Below are 21,979 nucleotides of genomic sequence, written 5' to 3' on the forward strand. Positions count from 1 at the left end.
TGTACAAATGTGCTTTACACAATTGATGTATGTATGGATTGTGATAAGAGTTGTATGAGCCCCTAATAAAATGATTTAAAAAGGAAAAAAAATTTATCCGTTAAATCTTTATCCAAGATTTCATCAAACAACAACCAAAAAAAGATTAAGCCTAGGAAACCCTATGAGGCAGTTCTACTGTCCTATATAAGGTTACTATAGCCTATATAGCAGTGGTTCTCAACCTGTGGGTTGTGACCCCTTTGGGGATCGAACAACCCTTTCACAGGGGTTACACAATTCATAACAGTAGGAAAATTACAGTTATGAAGTAGCAACAAAAGTAATTTTATGGTTGGAGGTCACCACGAGGAACTGTATTAAAGGGTTGTGGCATTACAGAGTTAGAATCAATTTAATGTCATTAAATTATGCAGGTAAGAATTGTTGAATAAATTAATCACACAAACTGTTATTCTATTTAATTTAGTCCTATTTTTAACTAAGTTAGGTTATATCTCAATTAAAGGAGTTCTATTGGTAGTGGACGGTTGGGCTGTTAATCTCATGGTCAGCAGTTCAAATCCACCAGCAGTCTTATAGAAGATGTAGCTGTTTGTTCATGTAAAAATCTACAGGGTCAGAAACTCTAGGGAGCAGTTCGACTGTCTCAAGGGTCATTATGAATCACAACTGACTTGATGGCAGTTGGGTATTTCAACTACGTCTAGAGAAGCCTTACCTGCAATCTATTTACTTTTTGTGCTTCTTTCAATGATAGAATGTGGCTTTTGTTTTCTAGTACCAGCATCTGCACTTGATTCTTCAGTTCCTTCATCTCCACATCCTTCTGATTAAATACTACTTCATCAGCAGCAAGAGCACACTAAGAAAGAAAGAAGGCAGTGTGACACTTGGCATGGAAAGTATTCAGAGAATCCACAGAAAACCACAAAAATAATAATCTCATGATTACAACGCCTCTTAAATTTTTTCTTGCCCTTTTCATTTTAAACTGTCTCTTGGCCTATTTCTAAGAAAGACCAAAATAATTGAGAGATTGCTATAGTATAGATATTTATGACCATGAAAACAGTAAAAAAAAATGTTTATTTCTATTTCCTGCATTTTAAAATGAAAAGCAGTTTTTTCTGTTATAGAGTATCTTCAGTAAGATTTTTGCACTTTTGTTAGAATTGCTATAAAATTTTAACATGGACTTTTTTAAATGAAAAGGATCGTATTTTCCCATCTCTGACTTACATGGTAAGAGAATACATTTTTAAAACTTACATATATCTGTTTCTAATGAAATATCAGTGCCTGTGTCTTGATTGTGTGCATTTTCACTCTAGGAGATATATTTTATGTTTTGAAGAAGTCTGATAATACAGTTAAACAATTACACAGTTCTCCATGAATTATACATGTTCTCAAGTCTACTAGGGATATGCAAATAACATATCAAAACCATTTAAAATTAAATAAAGAGAAAGAAATTGAACATTTGTCAAGGTCTACTTCATGCCAGATACATACTTGACAGTTTTTAAATAATTCACTGGAAGTTCTTATAGTTCCATTTTCACAGATGAAAAAACAGGCTCCAAGAGATAAAACCTTTTCCCAAAATGATACTACAGGTAAAGCAAATTCCTGAGAGTCTACCCCAGGGCCAAGCTGGGTGAAGTCTGAGCTCTCTCTACTAAGGCCCCAGGAAAGCCAAGTACATGCAGTTGATGCGCAAAATCTGTTTTCACTTTACAAAAAGATGTAATTCACAAAAATATATATGAGAACTTTCAAAAGCCTGCATCAAGGTGGATGAGTCCTTTGACTCTAGAGAACCATGGTCAGCCTTGCTTTTGCTCTGGGAAAGACATTTCTTTACTCTGGCTCCAGATGCTCACTATCCAAACAAGGAGGAAATGCATGACAGTCCTTAAAACCCTGGGGTTATATGGTCTGTGTGACATTTCTCACTTACAGAGCTGTAATTTTCATTAGCTAATATCCCCACAATGGACAATTAGTTCTCGAGAAACTTAAAAATGTACTTGCTCTCCCCAGGACTGTATATTTAAATCTCTCACATGTGTTTTATAAATTGTAGCTTTTATTTATGGATTTTATTCAGGTTAAAAGTGTCAAGGAAGATATGACAAAATAATCATTTATAAATTATCAAGGGTTCATGAGGGAGGGGGAAGTGGGGAGGAAGGGTAAAAATTGAGGAGCTAATGCCAGGGGCTTAAGTGCAGAGCAAATGTTTTGAGAATGATGAGAGCAATGAATGTACAAATGTGCTTTACACAATTGATGTATGTATGAATTGTGATAAGCGTTGTATGAGCCCCTAATAAAATGATAAAAAAGAAAGAAAAAGTGTTTGTCTATTAAATCTAATTATGTTCACATACTCTTCCTGTTTTTAAAATGTGAATGAAAGGCAGCCAAGTTCCTTAAGAGTTATGTATGAGGCAATAATGATATTCAAGCAATGTACTAATATAAATCAAGGCTGTTAACACTAAGGCAGTAATATCCTTAGTAACCAGCTATTATTCTTTGAGATGACTTGGAATCTCACCTTGGTTAATAATTTTCTTAATATGTACCTGCTTCTCTAACAGGCTCCACAGAACAGGGTTGAGAAGAGAAAATGCTTATGCTTCCATGCACAGACCCACTCTTCTCGTCGCCTATGGCCTCCCTGCGTGGCCAGACTTTACCGGTAACCTCCACAGTAACCCTATGCCCTTCACACTACCACTGAATCCATCCCCTGCATGTAGTTGTAGTCAGCTCCACTGAGTCAGCCTGACTCATGGAAATCCTGCGTGTGAAGCGTACAGCTGCTTCATAGGACTTTCGTGTCTGTAATCTTTATAGAAGCAGGTAAACAGGCCTCCCCCACCCCCCCAAAGCCATGGGGTGGGTTCAAAATGCCAATCTTTTGATTAGTAGCTAATTGCAACCACTTGTGCGCCAGGCTCCTTCCTAAGTATTTAAAAAACTCACTGCCAGTAAGTATCCAAGTATCACTGCCACTAAGTATTCAAAAAACTCACTGCCAGTAAGTCGAATCTGACTCATAGAGCTATACTATGGGGCAGACTAGAACTGCCCTTTGAGTATTTATGGCAGTAGAATGCCTCCTCTTTCTCTCTTTTTAAACAGTTTTTTTGGCACTTCACCCACATATTATACAATTCAATAGTTCAATCATATCAAGAAGAGTTGTACAATCATTAACAAAATTGATTTTAGAACCATATCTTTTTTCTTGTACTCATTGTTGTTCATGTGATTATTTTAATTGTGGTAAAAATATTCCCAACAAAATATTCTTCAATTCAACAACTTCTACGTGTATAATTCAGGGCTAGTGATTATACTATGGTGTACAACCATTATTGATACCCTTTTCCAAATCATTCCACCAATAACATACACTCAATACCCCTAAGCAAAGACTCTTCTCCCTTCACCCACGGTAACCATAGGTCAAGTTTGGTTTCTTTTTTTTTACTACTTTTCTTGATATAATCCTTACATATCATATACTTCAATTGCTAAATCGCTTTTGAAAAGTTTTATATACATCATCACAATCAGTTCTAGTGCTCCCTACCCCCTCCCACATTCCTTATTTGCTCACCAATTCCCCTTACCCACCCCTGTCCCTGATAAACCATTGCATCAGTTATCTCTAGGTATCCACGCCTCTGTGCTTCATAAACTGGGAAACTAATGGAAACAATAAAAAAGAACAAACGAAACAGAAAGGAGAAAACAATAACAATACAAAGATAAATGGGGGAAAAAAGAGTAAGAAAGAAAAGACCACCAACAATATTTTAAAAGCCAGAGAAAAAATTTGTCGTGGAATAAGTGAGAAATATTTGAGCCTAGAACAAATTCAGGTTGGGTCAAGAGAGAGGTCAACTGACCAAGTATCATAATATCCCATGGTTCAATCCACCATAATCGTTTACAATAATCTATGTCTGATAGTAAAGAGAGGGGATCTGCCAGATGCTTAATCTCACTAGATGGTCTGCAGATGGATTTGGGGCTCCCACTGTCCTCCATAGCTTTTTACAAATTGGGTGTTCACAATTTAAGTTCTGATATTGTTCCCTTAATCATTTTTGGATTTTGTTATTGTCATCTTTGGATCACACAACTGGTGTGCTTCTTCCATGTGGACATAGTTCATGCCTCACTTTAGGTGGCTGCTTGTTTGGATACAAGTCTTTAAAACCCCCAAACACTATTCCGATGGATAGCTGGGCACCATCTGCTTTCTTCACTACACTTTGCTATAACAACCTTATCTTCAGTGATCGCTTCATGAAGGTGATTATTGAGCAGGGCCATGTTATTAGAACTAACTGTTCTTGGATTGGGGCTAGAATTACGTGGGAGACCAGACTCCATCTACTTGTCCATGGGTTACAAACAACACTAGTTTACTTTGGTGGTCCTATTAAGGCAAAGGCCAAAAACAAAGCCAACAAGAACCAAAAGCAAACAAACAACAAATAAATTGCCAATCATCCCCTAAAAGCCTCCTCTTTCTCCATTGGAGCAGCTGGTGGATTCAAACTGCTGACCTGGAAGTTGGCAGCCTAACATATAACCTATTAACTTAATCACCAGGGCTCCTGCTCCTTAACATACACAGGTAAAGGAGATCATAATAAGTTAACATTTATTGAGTGTCATCAAAGGCCAGATATCTAATTACTTGATGGTAACGAATGCAATAATATTCACAACTACCCTCCAAGGTGGGTCTGTTACTGTTTCTGCTTTACAGATGGAGAAACTGAAACAGAGATGTCAAGTATTTGCCCAAGGTCAGAGAGGTGGTAAGCAGAGGAGCCAGAATTCAAACCTAGGGGCTTTGGCATCCATATTTCTAACCCTTTATCCTCCTGCTTTTCATGGAAGAAAAAAATGAAAAGGTTAAAAGACACTTTTTAAAAGTGAAGAATGATATAAGACCCAATCATTTTCTCTACTTGTTATTCAGTGGTACCCAATGTGTAATAATCCTTCACATTCCCCCCCAAAAGGGGGGTCTATATTTTAAATTAGGAAACACAGAAAACTATGTGTCTCTTATTGGAATCTATAATACATATTGCTTTCAAAATTCAGAGAAACCTCACAATAATTAGATTTGCTTTTTGAAATTGAATATCTCCAAACTAATCTGACTATGGAAACCCTTTCCAGCAAGACTATTAACACCTTGGGAAATCACGATCAAGAGACACACTGTAGTAAATGGCAACTTTCAAATTTGATCTTCCTATAGCTGTAGAGGTTACTACCCATCCCACTCCCAGGCAGTGGGTTCTATGGGCTTCCAGTTTCAGCTATCTTAGAAGCCTAAGGAATCAAGTGCTTTCTATGCACCCTCCAAATTCTAGCTTCTAATTACTTATACTTCATGTTCTGGCCCATCTCTTATTCCAGTGAAGAAGAGTCAGGCCCACTCTAACCAGGAAGGAGGAAAGGCACAGTTACCACCTTTCAAGGAAAAAAAAAAATTCATGATTTAAAAGTACTACCTCAAATCTTACATTTGTTCAAGGTTTCATTAATAGAGCAGTTTCTCAATGTGCAATCTGCTAAACTCTTCCAGGATGTCCAAACTAGTTTCATAATCACCTATAGGTATACTTTTTCACCACGCTGACATGTGCACTGATGGTCCAAACACAATGATGCTAAGACATCACTGGGTTGTTGGCATGAATTTGTCTCACCAAGTGACACAAGTCACCAAGCTCTACTGGTAGTCAGTGTAGTCTTCACTGCCTTGCACTTGCAATACAAAACAAAAATGCCTGTTTCACTTAGTGTCTTGATGAAGCAACAATAATTGATTTTATTAAATCCTAACCCTTTTTAAAAGGACGTACCCATAAAGTATTTTTCCCTATGAAGTATTTCTGTTGAATATTGAAGAGTGATAGTTGCCATGAAGTAAAGCCCCTGCGTAACTGAGTTGCAAGGTCAACTAGCCACTGTTCTTATTTAGAGAACAAGGGACAAACTTTAGCTATTCCAAGTTGGGTATGTGGGAAACACTATTTCAAAGATGAGGACCTATCATTACTTTGAGGACTAAGGTGTGCTGCATATGCATGTACATGTTAGACTCTGAATAAGGAAGGCCAAAGAAGAATCAATGAACTTGAATTGTGGTTAGTGATGAATACTGAAAGTACCATCAACTGCTAAAAGAGCAAACAAATCTGTTTCGGAAGAAGTACATCCAGAATGCTCCTTAGAAACAAAGGACATCATGCTTGGTAGAGAGCAGCAAGAAAAAGGAAGCTCCTCAACGAGATGGATTAACAACAATGGGCTCAAACAAGAACCATTGAGAGGATGTCATAGGATCAGGGGTTTCATTCTGTTGTACACAGGTTCCTTGGGAGTCCGAAGCAATTCGATAGCACCTAACAACAACATCATCACCTCAAGGAAAACGAGTTTCAGGCAAAAATGAGAATTTTGGGAAAGTATATTGTCTGTCAGTTGGCTATACTGTGGTGGCTTGCACATTGCTATGACTTTGGAATATAAGGCACCAAGATTCCAAATAGCAGCAGGCTCACATATGGTGAACAGTTTACATCAGAGTTTCCAGTCTAAGAATAGCCCATGAGGAAGGATTGGGCTGTTTTCTCTGAGGGATTAGCCACTGAAAATCTTGGTACAAAGTATGAATATAGGAAAATTGGAAGTCATAAAAAATGAAATGGAATCCATAAAAATCAATATCCTAGGTATTAGTGAGTTGAAAATGACTGATATTGGCCATCTTAAACCAGACAATCATATGATTTACTACTCTGGGAATGACAAATTCAAGAAGAATGATTCACATTCATCATCAAAAGGAACATTTCAAGATCTGTCTGTGATAGAATATTTGAACGCATACAAGGAAATCAATTAATACAACTATTATACAAATTTACATACCAACCACTAAAGTTAGTGATGAAGAAATTGAAGTCTACCAACTTCATCAGCCTGAAATTGATCAAATATGCAGTTAAGTTACATTGATAATGGTTGGTGATTGGAATATAAAAGTTGGAAACAAAGAAAAGAACAGTATTTGGGAAGTAAGGCTTTAGAGATAGAAATGACGCTTAAGATCTCATGACAGAATGTTGCAAGAACAGTGACTTCAGCACGAAAACTTTTTTGAACAACATAAGTGGTAACCACACACATGAACCTTGCCAGATGGAATACACAAGTCAAACTGACTGCATCTGTGGGGAAGAGATAATGGAGAAGTTCAATATCAGCAGCCAAAACAAGGCCAGGGGCTGACTGTGGAATGGATCATCAAGTGCACGTATGTAAGTTCAGGTTGAAGTGGAAAAAAATTAAAACAAATCCACAAGAGCCAAAATACAACCTTAAGTCTATCCTACTTGAATTTCAAGGACATTTCAAGAACAGATTTGAGGCACTAATGACAGAAGCCTGACGAGCTGTGGAGTGACATCAAGAACACCATATATGAAGAGAAAAGAAAGAAAAGATCAAATTGGGTGTCAGAAGACGCTGAAACTTGCTCTTGATCTAAGAGCAGCTAAAGAAAAGGGGGGCAATGATGAAGTGAAAGAGCTAAACAGCACATTGGCAAAGGGCAGTTTGAGAAGACAAAGCACTATAATGAAATGTGAGATAATCTGGAGTTATAACGCCAAAAAGGACGAAGATGCTGAGCACAGCATATATCAAACGGTAAGAACGTACCCTAAAATTCAATCCTAGAGTTGCAGCGTTGAAGTATTCTATGAGCAGAGTGCATGTGGAAGTTGGACACTAAATAAGGAAGATTGAAGATGAACCAATGCATTTGAATTGTGATACTGGAGAAGAATATTGGAAGGTCCCTTGGACTGCTAAGAGGACAAATCCACTGTCATGGAAGAAGTATTCGTGGAAGTTGTCCTGTGCACTCCCTCACCACCACCCCCAGCATTCTTCTTTCTTGCTCATCTTTCATTGGAGAAGCTAGAAAACTAGACAGTCACTTCCCCCACCTCCATCCCGGAACGTGCAATTTAGTCCTGGCCAGTAGATGAGAAGCTTCTGGGAAATTTTATTTTCTTTTTTGGACAAAAGGGACCATTATGCTGTCTTTCTCTTTCTTCCTGTCTTGAATGCAGATGTGATGTGGGGAGCTGCAACAACCCGGTGATCATACTATGAAGAAAACCTATTACATAGCTCCAGTAGCTAAAACAGCCTGGTACTGGTCCAGTGACAGATACATAGACCAATGGAGCAAAATACAGAACCCAGAAATAAATTCATCTATATATTTAAAACAGGTACAATTTAAACATGTAAATATGAATTTTCAGACTGTAAGTAAGTACAGCCAATGTGGAAAGCAACAAACAATAGAAATGTCAGGGTATACTCTGCTGGGTGTGTGGGTGTGTGTGTGTGTGTATACATATATATGTGTGTATATATATATACGTATATATATATATCCTAAAGAACTAAGATATAACATGAGCAGACATGTGCAAAACCATATTCATTGCAGCACTGCACACTAGCAAGAGGATGTAACCAAAAGGCTCATGAGTAGAAGAACGGATAAAGAAACTCTGGTGCATGTGCACAATGGAACACAAAGATGAAACCATGAAGCACCTCATGACATGGATGGACCTAAAGAACATCGTGCTGAGTGAAATTATTCTATCACAATAAGACAAATATTACATAAGACAACTATTAGAAGCTGCATACCAAAGGGAACAGATAAGTGGAGGGAGGGCAAGAGAGGGAAAGTGAAGCAAAGGACTTCAGGGTTGACCGGAGTTGACTTGGGTGAAAAGGAGGATGGAGATAGGCATGAGGGAGAAGAGAAATCAGGAGGGATAGATAGAATATGGAGAGAGGGGGTTGATGAATGGTTTGAACTGTTGAATGTCAAACTGAGGGTCTAAAATGTAAACTCACTCAATTCACAATAAAAATGTTTGAAAAAAAACAAAAACCTTCCAAATGTAAATAAATAAATGTAATACACACATCTGAACTAAAGGAGAATGAAGGTCTGAATTGTTGAGACCTTCAAAAGTCCCAATGGGGCTTTTCTAGAGACTCACATGACCGCTCCCATGGTTGGAAATGCCCCACAGAGTAACTATGTGGTTTGCTTTACTCATAGAACTACTCACTGAATCTGTGAGGAAAAAGACAGAAATTTGCTGAAAAGTATGAAAGATCTAAGGGGTACATGGTTTTGACCTTATAAACTGACATAGCCTACAGATCTGTACTTTGCTTGGGAGGGCAAGGGATTACAACTCATGAAAGAGGAATGACAGAGGATGACTGACGCTAAGAGGACGGCAAAATCTCCCTATGCAGATCCTAAAATGGCCCTGAAGTGAATAATTTTAAGAGATTCCAGGCAAGAAATGTTGAAGTCCATACTTAATTGGAGGTTAAAGTAGAATACTTACTTAGAAGAGAACTGTGATAGACCTGAAGGTAATGGCTACTGGACAGTACAGTCAATTGAAGTCATTCCCTAATTACTATGTGATCACCTCTGGAAATCTGTAGCTTCATATTGAAAACAGCAGTGGATGCACATGGGTTGCTTTAAAAGAGCTATCTTGAAGAATCTTCACGAGCTGTGAGGAACTAAGGTGACTGACTGACGCACAGAAGTGAAAGGCATGCAGAATCCCTTAAATACAGTTTGTTAACATTCAGGAGAGAGAGAGCAAAGACATTTCACAGATAACATCCTTTTTAAAACTTCCGTGGTTTCAAATTGAGTCTTAGAATTTACTTGTCAAAATAAATCAATTCTTAAACTAAGTTATTTAGAAAAGTGCTATTGAAGTACCTGGCATTTTTTAAGCTCTCTCTTCAGTTGGAGAATTGTAATGTGCTGTGGTCCTTCCTCCACGTTTCCAATACCCTGGTGTCTGCATGGAGTGGGGGCTGCCTGTCTCAACTCTTGGGTCATATTGAACCACTCCTGCAGTTTGTGTTGTTGCTTTTGATTGAGTCTGACACCATCTTTTAAGTCCACCAGGAAGGTAAAAGCTTCTTCTAGACAATTTTGATAACCCAGACATTCTCCTTGTAGTTGGACTACGAGCTCCTCAAGAGAATGTATCCTATTTTTATGAGGAGTTCCCTCAGAATGGGTCTGGCTAGTCCGGCTGCTACTGGCCTGCTGACTTTGCAAAGCTTCTCGGAGCAACTTAATCTCGAGTTCCATTTCATCCATACGGTCTGAATTAGGGCTGAAGTTGACTGTGGGTTTGTTTCTAATGTTCCGGGCCCTGTTGGCGTATTTGAGAGAATTTAAGGACTCATCAAAATCGGAGGAAGATGGGCTGACACATGTGATCATGACAGTCTTGGCACTGCCTCCCAGGGAGTCCTTCAGAAGCCGCGTTATTTTAGCATCCCTGTATGGGATGTGTGAGCTCTTCCTGCGAGGGTCCCCTAGAGCGCTTATGACATTTCCTAAAGCCAGCAATCCACTGTTGATCTGGATGGATTCTTTGAACCGTTCACCTGTATTTCCCGTTTTTGTTACCCTTTCTGATCCAGCCAAATCCACAAAGTGGAACTTTGAAACAATATGCCGAGGGGATTGCCACAATCTGTCTTCAGCTACCTCCATATTTTTCTCCACTTGGCAAATACTGATGGTAAAAATGGCATGTGATCTACTGGAATGCTCATTCATTTGGGTGGATCCAGTATGTCTGGCTGCATTCCCCATCTCCAGGAGGCTCATTACTTCATCTGCACTCTCCACCGGGCATTCCTTAGCCCCAGCAATCACTTAAAACAGCAAGAACATGTTTTTAGACCAAGTTTTACTCAAAATCCAGTACAGTTAACTAAGCATCATTTATCATTTGTTAACAATCCAATGCACATATCTAGTCCTTTTAAGGAAATCAATAGCATTTCAAACAACAGTAGTATCAGTAGCACCATTACATAATTTTAGATCATCTCTCAAAGGGACTATTTTGACAGACCACCTTATCTTGATGTTTAAGTTAAAAATACCTAATTAAAAAAAATTTTTTTTAATTTAATCATCAAAAATACATCATTTTTAAGCAATCCTGTTTCTTTGGAGTCATAGTCAATTCCTTTTAAATGGCTAAAAATGAAACTGTTCTAGCACTTCGATTTATAGCATCGCTATCCAATAGAGCTTTACATGCACAGAAATTAGTTTCTTTTGGTTTCATTATTATATAAGCCACTTTCAGCTTTAAGATCTTTTGGTACTGTGGCATCATAACCAGGGAGAAATAAGTTCAGTAAAATTGATTTTTCGTTTTTATAGCATGTGTGCCCCACATAGCATGGGCTGCAGGATAAATATCATGGAACAGTTCAAAAACACAAGACAAAAAATTTCTATTTTAACAGAAGAATACCAAAAACCAAACTCACTATGATTGAGTTGATGCCAATACATATAGACCTTATAGGACAGGGTAGAACTGCCCTTGTGAGTTTTCAACACTTTAGCTTTTATGAGACTAGAAGAGCCCATATTCCTCCAATGGAGTGGTTTCAAACTGCAGACCTTGCAGCCCAACATATAACCCCTATGCCTCTCCCTGCATTATTTATTCATATGCAAAGATATTTCAAAAAGAAGTAGGTGGGGAATGAAAAACTTTTTAAAATAGTGGTGATGGCTGGATATGATGAACAAACTTTACTAAATTAAGCATGTAAAAATATTGAAATGGTAAATGTTTATATATGTGTATTATATATGCGGGTGCTTCTGAAAGTTCATGGGACTTTACCACAATAAAACTGAAGTGAGAAAACAAAAAAGACAATTGGTAATGAGAACAGTTGGGATTTGAACTAGAGCAACAAACTCCAAAACCTACACTCAGCATAGCCCTGGGCTTCCTTCCTCTTTCATCAGACCCTCTCCTGTCACTGTTTCTCAGGAAGAGGGTGGGGGCCCGGGGGGAGATCACTTATTTGTCTCCATCATGCCACATTCTTTTTTAAAACCCAGCTCAGTGGAAGCTCTGAAGTACCAGCACAACAAACAGGCAGGGCCGAAAACGTCAGAATCGAAGAACATGACAATATTAGTATTGTCACAATGATCAATCATAGTAAAACCTGAATAAATCTTTTCTAACGTTAATCTAAGCACTATGGGTCTCAAACTCAGATGCAAATCACCTGGGAGCTTGATGAAAAAGAAAGCAGAGATGCTCAGGTACCATCTCAGGTCAAATTAAGTCAAAATCTGAGAAGTGGGGCCCAGAAATCCATTTTTTAAAATAGCTTTCCAGGTGATTCAAGTTATACAGCAACCAGGCGCAATGCCACTGCTTCACACAGTGGTACTAAATAAATATTTCAAATAAATTTATTTTAGCTGTGTGAGTCATCTATAAGATGAATAGCAATTTGTCTTAAGGTAATTTGTTAGTCTTCCAAAATTTTTGCAGGACTGACATCAGTTGTGGCATATTTTGTTGATTATCAGGTTTATTAAGCATGGTGGTATAAACTTCTATCCTGTTTACATGATTTACAATAAAAGTATAGTATTATGTAATTTTAAAATTACAATTACATTTTCCATTATAATAACTACATGCCAAAGATTCAGAAGCTTAAAACATTAATCTGAATTCTACCTAGAAAGGATAAGCTATATTGTATTATCTATAAGACAATCAAGTCCCATGTATGCTTTCTGTCTAAAACAAAGCAAAATAAACTCCAATTTCTTTTTAAAACTCCAGAAATGTCAGGGCCACCAGGGAAGGCCTTATCCAAAACCAAACTCACTGCCATTGAGGCGATCCAACCTATAGTGGCCCTGGAGGACAGGCTAGAACTGCCCTGTGCGTTTCTGAGACTGCAATTTTTTATAGGAGCAGAAAGCTTATCTTTCTCCCAAAGAGCAACTGGTGGGTTTCAACTGCTGTAACCTGTCAGGGCTTCTTGACAGGCTTATACAATATAAATTGACTGCACTCTGCAGGCTGTTATTTTAATGGTAGTAACCATGTTTCCTGTTCTGCTGTGTGAACTCATCATGACACTGTGTGGCAGGGTAGCACTAGTTGTCAACTTGGTAAGTCTGTCCGCCCATGGAGCCACTGGTGGGTTCAAACTGCTGACCTTTCAGTCAGCAGCAGAGCGCTTAACAATTCTACCACCAGGGCTGCTTTTCTAAATGGTAGGAAATTCCTCTCAGGACATGACTCCTCTGAGCTGGGTCCTTTATCTCCTGGAACTCTGGGAATTTTCTAGACGGTAACAGTCATGGCAATACCTGGAAACAATGTTAATGCCCAACTATTATTAAATTACATATCCAAAAGTTACTTCTGGCATATCCATAAAAAAATAGAACCCATGAAGTCATCATTTTTAAAAATGTGCAATGGCATGTGAAACACAAATATTAAGTGGAAAATGGATGTCAACTGTAGAGAGTTGTGAGTATATATTTTTAAATAGCAGTTAACATTGTAAGTACACAGAGATAACTCAGGAAGGGAAGCTGCCATTTCTAGCTCCTGAGATTAAAGAGGATGTTAGTTTTTCCTTAACACTTTTCTATGTTTTCCAAATGTTCTGAGATGAACATATCACCCTTTTAACCAGAAAGGCTTAAAGTGTTATTCTTTAAAATACTTGCACTTTGAAACAAATGGGCATTAGTTAATGAGATCACTAAGTTGTTAGCGCAGACCTAAAGGAGCAGAACAAAGGGCAGATGAGGAAGCAAAACATACATTCTTCACAAAAAAGAGAGAAAGACATAGGTGCACTGGGACAAAAATCAAAGCTGTAGAAAGAAGAGTTCTCAATCAACTTGAATGACAACAAAGGGAGATGCTAACTCCAGTCTTGGGGTACAACTGGGAGAGAAAGGGAAAAAAGTACAAAAATAATGTATCTGGTTCACAGTTTCACGTAAGACTGGCCTTAAAAGGGTCATTATAAGGCATCAATAACTTCAGATACAAATGAATAGCTTCACCTTACCAACCAAGCTGAACTCCTACTTTTTTACCTTGGTAATTTGACTGATATTGGTAATCAATAAGCTACTCTATTATATTCATTTATTCATTTGTCCATCTAAATTAAATCCAAAGAGATTAATTGAGGAATAGAGCAATTTGTGAATTAAGATTAAAAGCGCTCACTGCCATTGCGTCAATTCTGACTCATAGTGACCATGTAGGACAGGGTAGAACTGCTCCTGTGGCTTCCTGAGGCTGTAGCTCTTCACTTGAGTAGAGAGCCCCGTCTTTCTCCCTTGGGTGGGCTAGTGGTTTTCAAACTGCTGACCTTTCAGTTAGCAGCCCAACTTGAAACCACCAGGGCTCCTTTGTGAATCAAGACAGCACAGAGCAATCAGGCAGGTATAAGTGCTCTGCTAGTCAGACTCCACACAGGCTAACTCAGTCACATTAAAGGTAAAAACAAGTTCATTTTGTGTCTATGTCGGGGTGAAATACACATCTGAAAACGGAATTAAATTAAATCGACTTGGTGATGAAGGCGGTCAACTATTTTACCTGTGTTTCCTTTTTCATCTTCTCGGATATGAAGATCCTTCGAAGATGGTTCCAATTCCAGAAGATCTCGGAGTTCTTCCTTGTACACTTCTATGTAAGACACTTTTATATTAAAGTCAATGTTAGGATTTTCAGAGATGTTTTGAAATATTTCTTGAATAGCACGAGGAATGATACCTTTTTGGCCCTCTACAACTGAAGCTGGAAAGTTAGAAAAAGAAAACACACCTGAAACTTAAGTTTTTTTTAAGTCTGCCACCCAACATTTATACTTAAGTTTATTTTTTACATGTATGTCTTGTTTTTAATCACAACTACTAAAAGTTTTAATATGCATGGCTATATGCAAAATTCATTCATGAATTCATGTAACTGATAGAATTGTTGGTACCTATTTGGTACCTGGCACTATTCTAGCAACTTGGGAGCAATAATTCAACAAAACAGGAGGAGGAAAAATCCCTACCTTATGGGATTCTACTAAAGAGATAGGCAATACGCAAAAAATAAGTGAATTTTGACCAACAATACCAGTTGCCCTCGAAATCAATTCAGTTCATGGTGACTTAAGTGTGTCAGAGTAGAACTACACTCCATAGGGTTTTCAGTGACTGTGACAATTCACAAATAGATTACCAGGCCTTTCTACCAAGGCACCTCTCGATGCATTTGAATCACCCACCTTTTAGTTAGTAGCTGAACACTTGGCCATTTGCACCACCCAGGAACTCCTGAATGCATTAAATGATATATTACAAAGTGGCGGGTGCCTCTGGAGGAAAATGCACAGGGCACTGGAAGCATGACTATCACTGGGTCTTCAGCAAAGACTTCATAGAGGTGACGGAGTGAGTCATGTGGGGTATCTGAGGAAAGTGTGTTCGGACAGAAAGAGGCACTGGGGCAAAAGCTTAAACTGGTGTGTCCCATAAACAAGGAGACCAGGTGGCTGGTATAGATTGAACAAGGGGAGAAGGGCAGGAGGTGGGGTCAGAGAGGCGACAAAAGCTAGATCCTGCAGGGTCTTATAGACCACTGTGGACTTTGGCGGCTTTTATTCTGTGTGAGGTGAGTCACTTAAGGGCTTTGGGCAGTAACTTACTGTTTTAAGCAGTAGCTCATGGACTTTAAAAAGACCACTCCGGCATGTTGTGCACCTAACATAAAAGAGTAGAAGGTAAGTGCTAGATCACTTAGGAGGTGGTCACTGTAGTAATTCGGGGGTTGAGAGGATGAGCTGGGGAAGACAGATGGTGGCTCATGCCAAGATGGTAGAAAAATCCTAACATGTGACTGGATTCGAGATTTATTTGAAGGTAAAGCAATGAAGACTTCCTAACTGATTAGATGTGGGAGCTGAGAAAAGCAAGGAGTGAAAGAAGACTGCAAGGTCTTGTCCTAAGTCATTGGAAGGATTTTCTATTATTGCTCTCAATAATAGGAAAAGTGGGCAAGTAACAAAAGGTGGTAACAAAAGCAGTTCAGCTTATGATCTATCATCTAGTGCAAGTTGTCTGTCAGACAGGGCTTCAGACCGCTTTGAAATGGGTCAGTTATGGCCAATGAAAACAAGGGCAGCATAAGAGTTGCCCAGCAACCAAGCATTGGTAGTTTTGATTCTGATCCAAGTAGGAAGCAGGCAGTGGCGCCCTGTTCAAAGATGGCAGCTGACCACGCTGTTAAGAAGAGCGCCTCTCCTCCATTCTTCAACACACACACGCACACACACTATAGTATCAAGAGCATCAAAATTTAAAACCCAAGTACCTTTTACCTCCAATAGCCAAGTGTAAGTAAAAAAGACTGCAAAGGAAAACCACAATGAGCTAGCCCTTCACACGCTATTGTTTCAAAAATAAAAATACAGCAGGTGCTGGTGAAAAGGAAATCCTCATCCATTGGTGGTAGGAATGTCAAATGGTGCAGTTGCTCTGGGAAACAGGTAAACACACCATATGATTCGGCAGGTCCACTCCTAGGTATACTAGGGTAAGTCAAAAAGTATTGAGACAAGGGTTCTGGTTCGCACATGCAAGGATTTACTCCAAACAAAACATGCTTAAGCATGTCTCTTCTCTCAGTAGGTTGCTGCAGAAAAATTCTCTTTCTCAGTCTCATTAGGGAACCTTCAAAAAGGATCTATATTCAAACACTGGCTTTGAGGAAATCTGCTGGGCCAGTGAATTTCAAGGCAGGGAGGCCAGCTCACAAGGTGATGGTGACTGTCCTTTGGTATCCCCAAAAGACAATCTTGATATGTTTTTCTCAAAGGACATGGGATGATCACCGGAGCTCATTAAAAGGTTTAACGAACACAAAGTGAATGAATGAAATGAGGGCCAGGAAAGTTGCAGAGAAATGTCCCATCAAGACAATGTCCATGCTCATTCTTTGACGGGAGAGACTGCATGAGTTGCTTTACAAGGACTTCATCAGAAAACCTTACCCCATCCACCCGCCTGTCCTGATCTTGCCCCTTCCAACTTCTTTATATTCCCCAAGCTCAAAGAACTTTGAATAGGAACATGATTTGAATACTTCGAGGGTGTCACAACTGCCATTTTAACCTGGTGTACATCCAAGAGGGCAGAATTCTTCCAGGAAGGGTTACAAAGATGGAAACACCGCCTTCAGAAGTATATAGACTGTTGGTTAGCAATAAAGTTGAGGCGCTCTCCAAAAAAAACCCAAAAAGAAGTATATAGACCTAGATGGAGGACATGTCGAGAAATAATAGCTTCACACTGATATTTTTGTGTACTAAAAGCAATACTTTTTGACTTGCCCTTGCAAGGAATGTCAACAGAAATCTGTATACCAATGTTCATCATCATCACCACACTATTCACATTAAGCAAAATATGGAAACAACCTAAATGTCCATAACAGATGAAACGATCAAAAAATGGGAGTACGTACGTACAATGGAATCTTTTCAAAAGAGAAATAGTCCTGATACACACTACAACGTGGGTGAGCCTTGAAAATATACTAAGTATGTTAGTCACAAGAGGACAAGTATCATTTGAACTCATTTGTATGAAACACATAGATGAGGCAAATGCATAGAGACCAAGGTTGATTACTGGTAACCAGGGATGAGAGCAACAGATCAAGAGTTACTGCTTGAAGAACACTAAGGAAATTCTGAAAATGAAGCAGTGGTAATGGTTGTACAACGTGACAAATGCAGTCAATGTCGCTGAATTGGACACGTAAAACTTGTGGAACCAGAAGAACTAGATGGTGTCCCGCTACCACTGCCAACTGCTCTGAGAAGGACTGCATTAAGAGGTCCTGCACAGAGGGGGAGGAAAAATGTGGAGCAAAACTCAAAATCATTAAAAAAAAAAAGACCAGGAACACTGGTCAAATAGAGGATGGTGGAACCCCCAAGACCACGACACTTAATCACCCATCGAGTCTAGAGCTGAGCTCATTGCCATGTTAGAATAACCAACCATTGGCGACCCAAAGGGCAACTCTGCCCAAGGACAAGAATCAGAGGGTGAGGTGAGGAGGCAGAATGCAAACAGGAAACGGAGAAAGCGGGATAAGTGAGGGGTTGCAGTGGGTATGAAACTAAGGGGTATGCCTTTTTCCATGTCAAACTGATGAGCTGCTCTGTATACCTTCACCCAATTCATAATAGAGGGGGTTTTTTTATTGTTGAATTGGTAACTGTTTATTATATATTATTTTAAGCACATTAATTATAGATTATTTTCAACACACACACACACACAAAGGTTTTTAAAAAGAAAAAAACAAAAAACCTTGATTTTTATTCAGTTAGCCAACAGTGTTTGTTCTGAGATTTCTGGGTGGAGTGGGAAGGTGCAGGAGACTTGATGGTAGAAAAGAAGAGGAGAAACACAAGGAAATATGCCAAACTCCTACAATGACTAGACGAATCCCGAAGAATGGACAGATTCATACAAGAACATCAGGTATGAGCATTTCTTTGTGCTCCATACCTGTGTCAAAGGGGAGTTAAAGCAGCTTAACAAAAACTCAAATGAGTTACAATTTTAAATAAGGGGTAAAAATAGAGGAATAAATTGAGAATTAAAGTTAAATGAAAGTCTGTAGGTCAGTTCGGAAACCTGTCAGCTGTTTATTGGACTGTTCTAAGAAACACACATCGCAAACATAACAAGCTGACAAAAGGATAAGCCTTAAAAATAGCTTGTTTCCAAGTTTAAGACTACCACTAATTAGATGGCTGTCAACAAGTCAATTCTCAAGTTTCACAAATTACCCTGAGAGTCTGAGTCAAAACTTGCGCAGCCTTTTACCTAATTTAAGGTGCGCGATCGCCATCTTGTGGCAAGGAACCAAGGCTGAGGGTTTGTCCAATACTGTACAAAGGGAAGAGGAAGGGTCCTTTTTTGAGAGTTTCCAGAAACTAACAAATAGTAATGCCAAATCTTTGCAAACTACCAGCTGTGAAAGGGTTCTAAAGAATTTTAGTGCAGTTACACATTTTAGAATAAAAGGTTACTTTACTCACAGCCATTAGAACATATCCAAACCCACTTAAGTGGGCCCTTAAGTCACCTTTAACTAAAGAGCAGATGAGTTGAAAAAGTGAAGAATGTCCCCCTTGACGACTGCTCTCTTTAAAAAACATTATCCCCGAGGTCAAATGGACAACAGTTCATTACAGCACAGAAACAAAGTTTGGGGAGCAGTTTGGAAAGGAAATTAATGGAGTAAAACACTAGAAGAGGAATGTTGAGAATGCAGAGATGATGTGACAAATGTAGCTAATGCCACTGGACATCATGTGTAGAAACTGTTGAATGGTAGCATGTTTTCCTGTGCTAATTTTCACCAAAAACACAAAATATTAAAATAAAAATAAAGAACTCTAAGGCTATAGGAACTTGTCTCCTCCACATAACCTACGGATAGCTCCACTCACTACCGTCAATCTGATTCCGACACACAGCGAGCCTACAGGACACACTGTAGATTTGTGAAGCGGCAAATTGTTTTTCTAGCCAGGAACAAAATATGTAGCAGATTATAAAGATTGTACAATAGATACAATTAACATACAAATTAAATATAAATTGACATTTTCTGCAATTATATAGTGCATCAGATATTAATTGTATAATTAATAGACATTTTAAATAATGGGATTGTAAGTTCATCATCACTAATCTTGCGTGCAGTGGCCTTCATTTCAGAGAGTTTCTGAAATGTTGAATAACGAGGACAATAATAAAAGTTTAAATTTATTGCAAAGGAGCTCTGGTTGTACCATGTGTAAGCGCTGAACTGCTAACCAAAAGGCTGGCAGTTCAAACCCACCCAGAGGCTCTGTAGGAGAAAGACCTAAAGATTAAAAGCTAGAAAACCTTGTGGGGCAGTTAGCTCTACTCTGCCATATGGGTCACCATGAGTTGAACCTCACCTTGTTGGCACTCAACAACCACACTTGAGTACTTACTATGTACCAGGCATAGTGGTAAGTCCTTTACCCTCAGTGACTCACTTAACTCTCATAACGCTCTGTGATGGCACTCTTGCCTTCTTTTTACAGATGGAGAAACTGAGGCAGAGATCGAATGAAGAACTTGCCCATGGTTACACAGCTAGCAAGTGTCAGGTCACTGCTTTCTTTTGTTGTTGCTGTTTAATCATTTTATTGGGGGCTCTTACAGCTCTAATCACAATCCATACATACATCCATGGGGTCAAGCACATTCATACCTATGTTGCCATCATCTTCGAAACATTGTCTTTCTACTAGAGCCCTTGGTATCAGCTCATTCCCCCCTCCCTCATAAACCCTTGACAATTCATAAAAAAATTTTTTTCATGTCTTACACTGACCACTGTCTCCCTTTACCCACTTTTCTGTTGTCTGTTCCCCTGGGAAGGGGTGATACATAGATCATTGTAATCGGTTCCCCTTTCCCTGCTGCTACTTTCCCCTTCCCCTCCTGGTATTGCTACTCTCATTACTGGTCCTGAGGCGTTTATCTGTCTTGTGTTTCCTGTGTTTCAATCTCATCTGTACCAGTGTACGTGCTCTGGTCTGGCTGGATTTGTAAGGTAGAATTGGGTTCATGATAGTGGGGGTGAGGAAGTATTAAAGAACTAGAGGAAAATTCTAAGTTTCATTAGTGCTATACTGCACCCTCGTAAGGGGATGTCCAATTATCCACAGGTGGGCTTTGGGTCTCCACTCTGCACTCCCCCTCATTCACAATGATATGAATTTTTGTTCTTTGATGTCTGATACCTGATCCTACGGACACTTCATGATCACACAGGCTGGTGTGCTTCTTCCATGTGGACTTTGTTGCTTCTGAGCTAGATTGCTGCTTGTTTATCTTCAAGCCTTTAAGACCTCAGACAGCCATATCTTTTTATAGCCGGGCACCATCGGCTCTCTTCACCACATTTGCTTATGCACCCATTTGTCTCCTTTCCACTTTTAATACCGTTATATGTTGCAAGTGATTTGCTCTCAACCACTGAATGAGAAGTTAGTGGTGCAACCCACCTGGCAGCACTGGAGGAGACAGAATAAAGGCCTGGTGATCTTCTTCATAAAAATGACAGCTAGGAAAACTCTAGGGCATTGATTCTGAACCTGTGGGTCACGACCCCTTTGGGGGTCAAATGACTCTTTCACAGGGGTCGCCTAAGACCATCAGAAAACACATATTTCCAATGGTCTTCGGAACCGAGACACCACTCCTCTATCCGTCTCCAAGCGGATCCGCCCACATGCAGATATGCCCACATATGAGTACCTGGTGTGATGACATCATTGCACCAACCCCATCACATATACCCATACAAATACAAGTGTATGTGATGGGTTGGCTCCATGATGTACTTATGTGGACCAGTCACACATGTGTAGAGAGCAGCTACTGTGTAGAAAGCAGCTGCTGTGTTGAAAGCTGCTACTCTGTTAAAAGCAGCTACTGTGTTGAAAGCAGCAGTAATAGAGGTAAAACGACACTTCATGAATTATAATTAATGTAAATGTAAATCATGTACTGCAAAATCATCAAATACTGTAAAAAAAATCTGTACCATGGGAACTTAATCTGGATGCTGATTGGTCTTTTTATAATCAGCTGTGGTTGATATGAATACTGCCCCCTTGTGATAGTAACAGGTATGAAAAAAAAACCAGCACAATGGTAAGTCATAGGAAACTTTAATGAACTGTATTGACTGAACTATGCCATGCATCATCTTTTGTATTATTAAAGCTATTGTTATATATTATTTTCATTAGCAAACCATCCCATGACAATGGATCATGTAGAGAAGAATGTTAAGAAAATATAATGAGGATGTTTTACAGTATGATTTTACCT

At 39.1% G+C, this 21,979-nt stretch overlaps 1 protein-coding gene across 3 annotated transcripts in view; it reads right to left on the reverse strand.

The window, feature by feature from the left end:
• Positions 1–21,979, reverse strand: part of KIF27 (kinesin family member 27) — a 104,424-nt gene that overhangs the window by 80,225 nt on the left and 2,220 nt on the right. For all 3 annotated transcript variants that reach the window (XM_045298629.1, XM_045298628.1, XM_045298627.1), the window contains exons 2-4: positions 14,625–14,825; positions 9,911–10,866; positions 722–865 (exon numbers count right to left, since the gene is read on the reverse strand). In XM_045298629.1, coding sequence (XP_045154564.1) covers positions 722–865; positions 9,911–10,866; positions 14,625–14,825 — 1,301 coding nt within the window. The remainder of the gene's footprint in view (positions 1–721; positions 866–9,910; positions 10,867–14,624; positions 14,826–21,979) is intronic.

This window comes from Echinops telfairi, unplaced genomic scaffold (genome assembly GCF_000313985.2).
Source record: "Echinops telfairi isolate 266 unplaced genomic scaffold, ASM31398v2 ScPeMD7_7429;HRSCAF=8467, whole genome shotgun sequence".
NCBI lineage: Eukaryota > Metazoa > Chordata > Mammalia > Afrosoricida > Tenrecidae > Echinops > Echinops telfairi.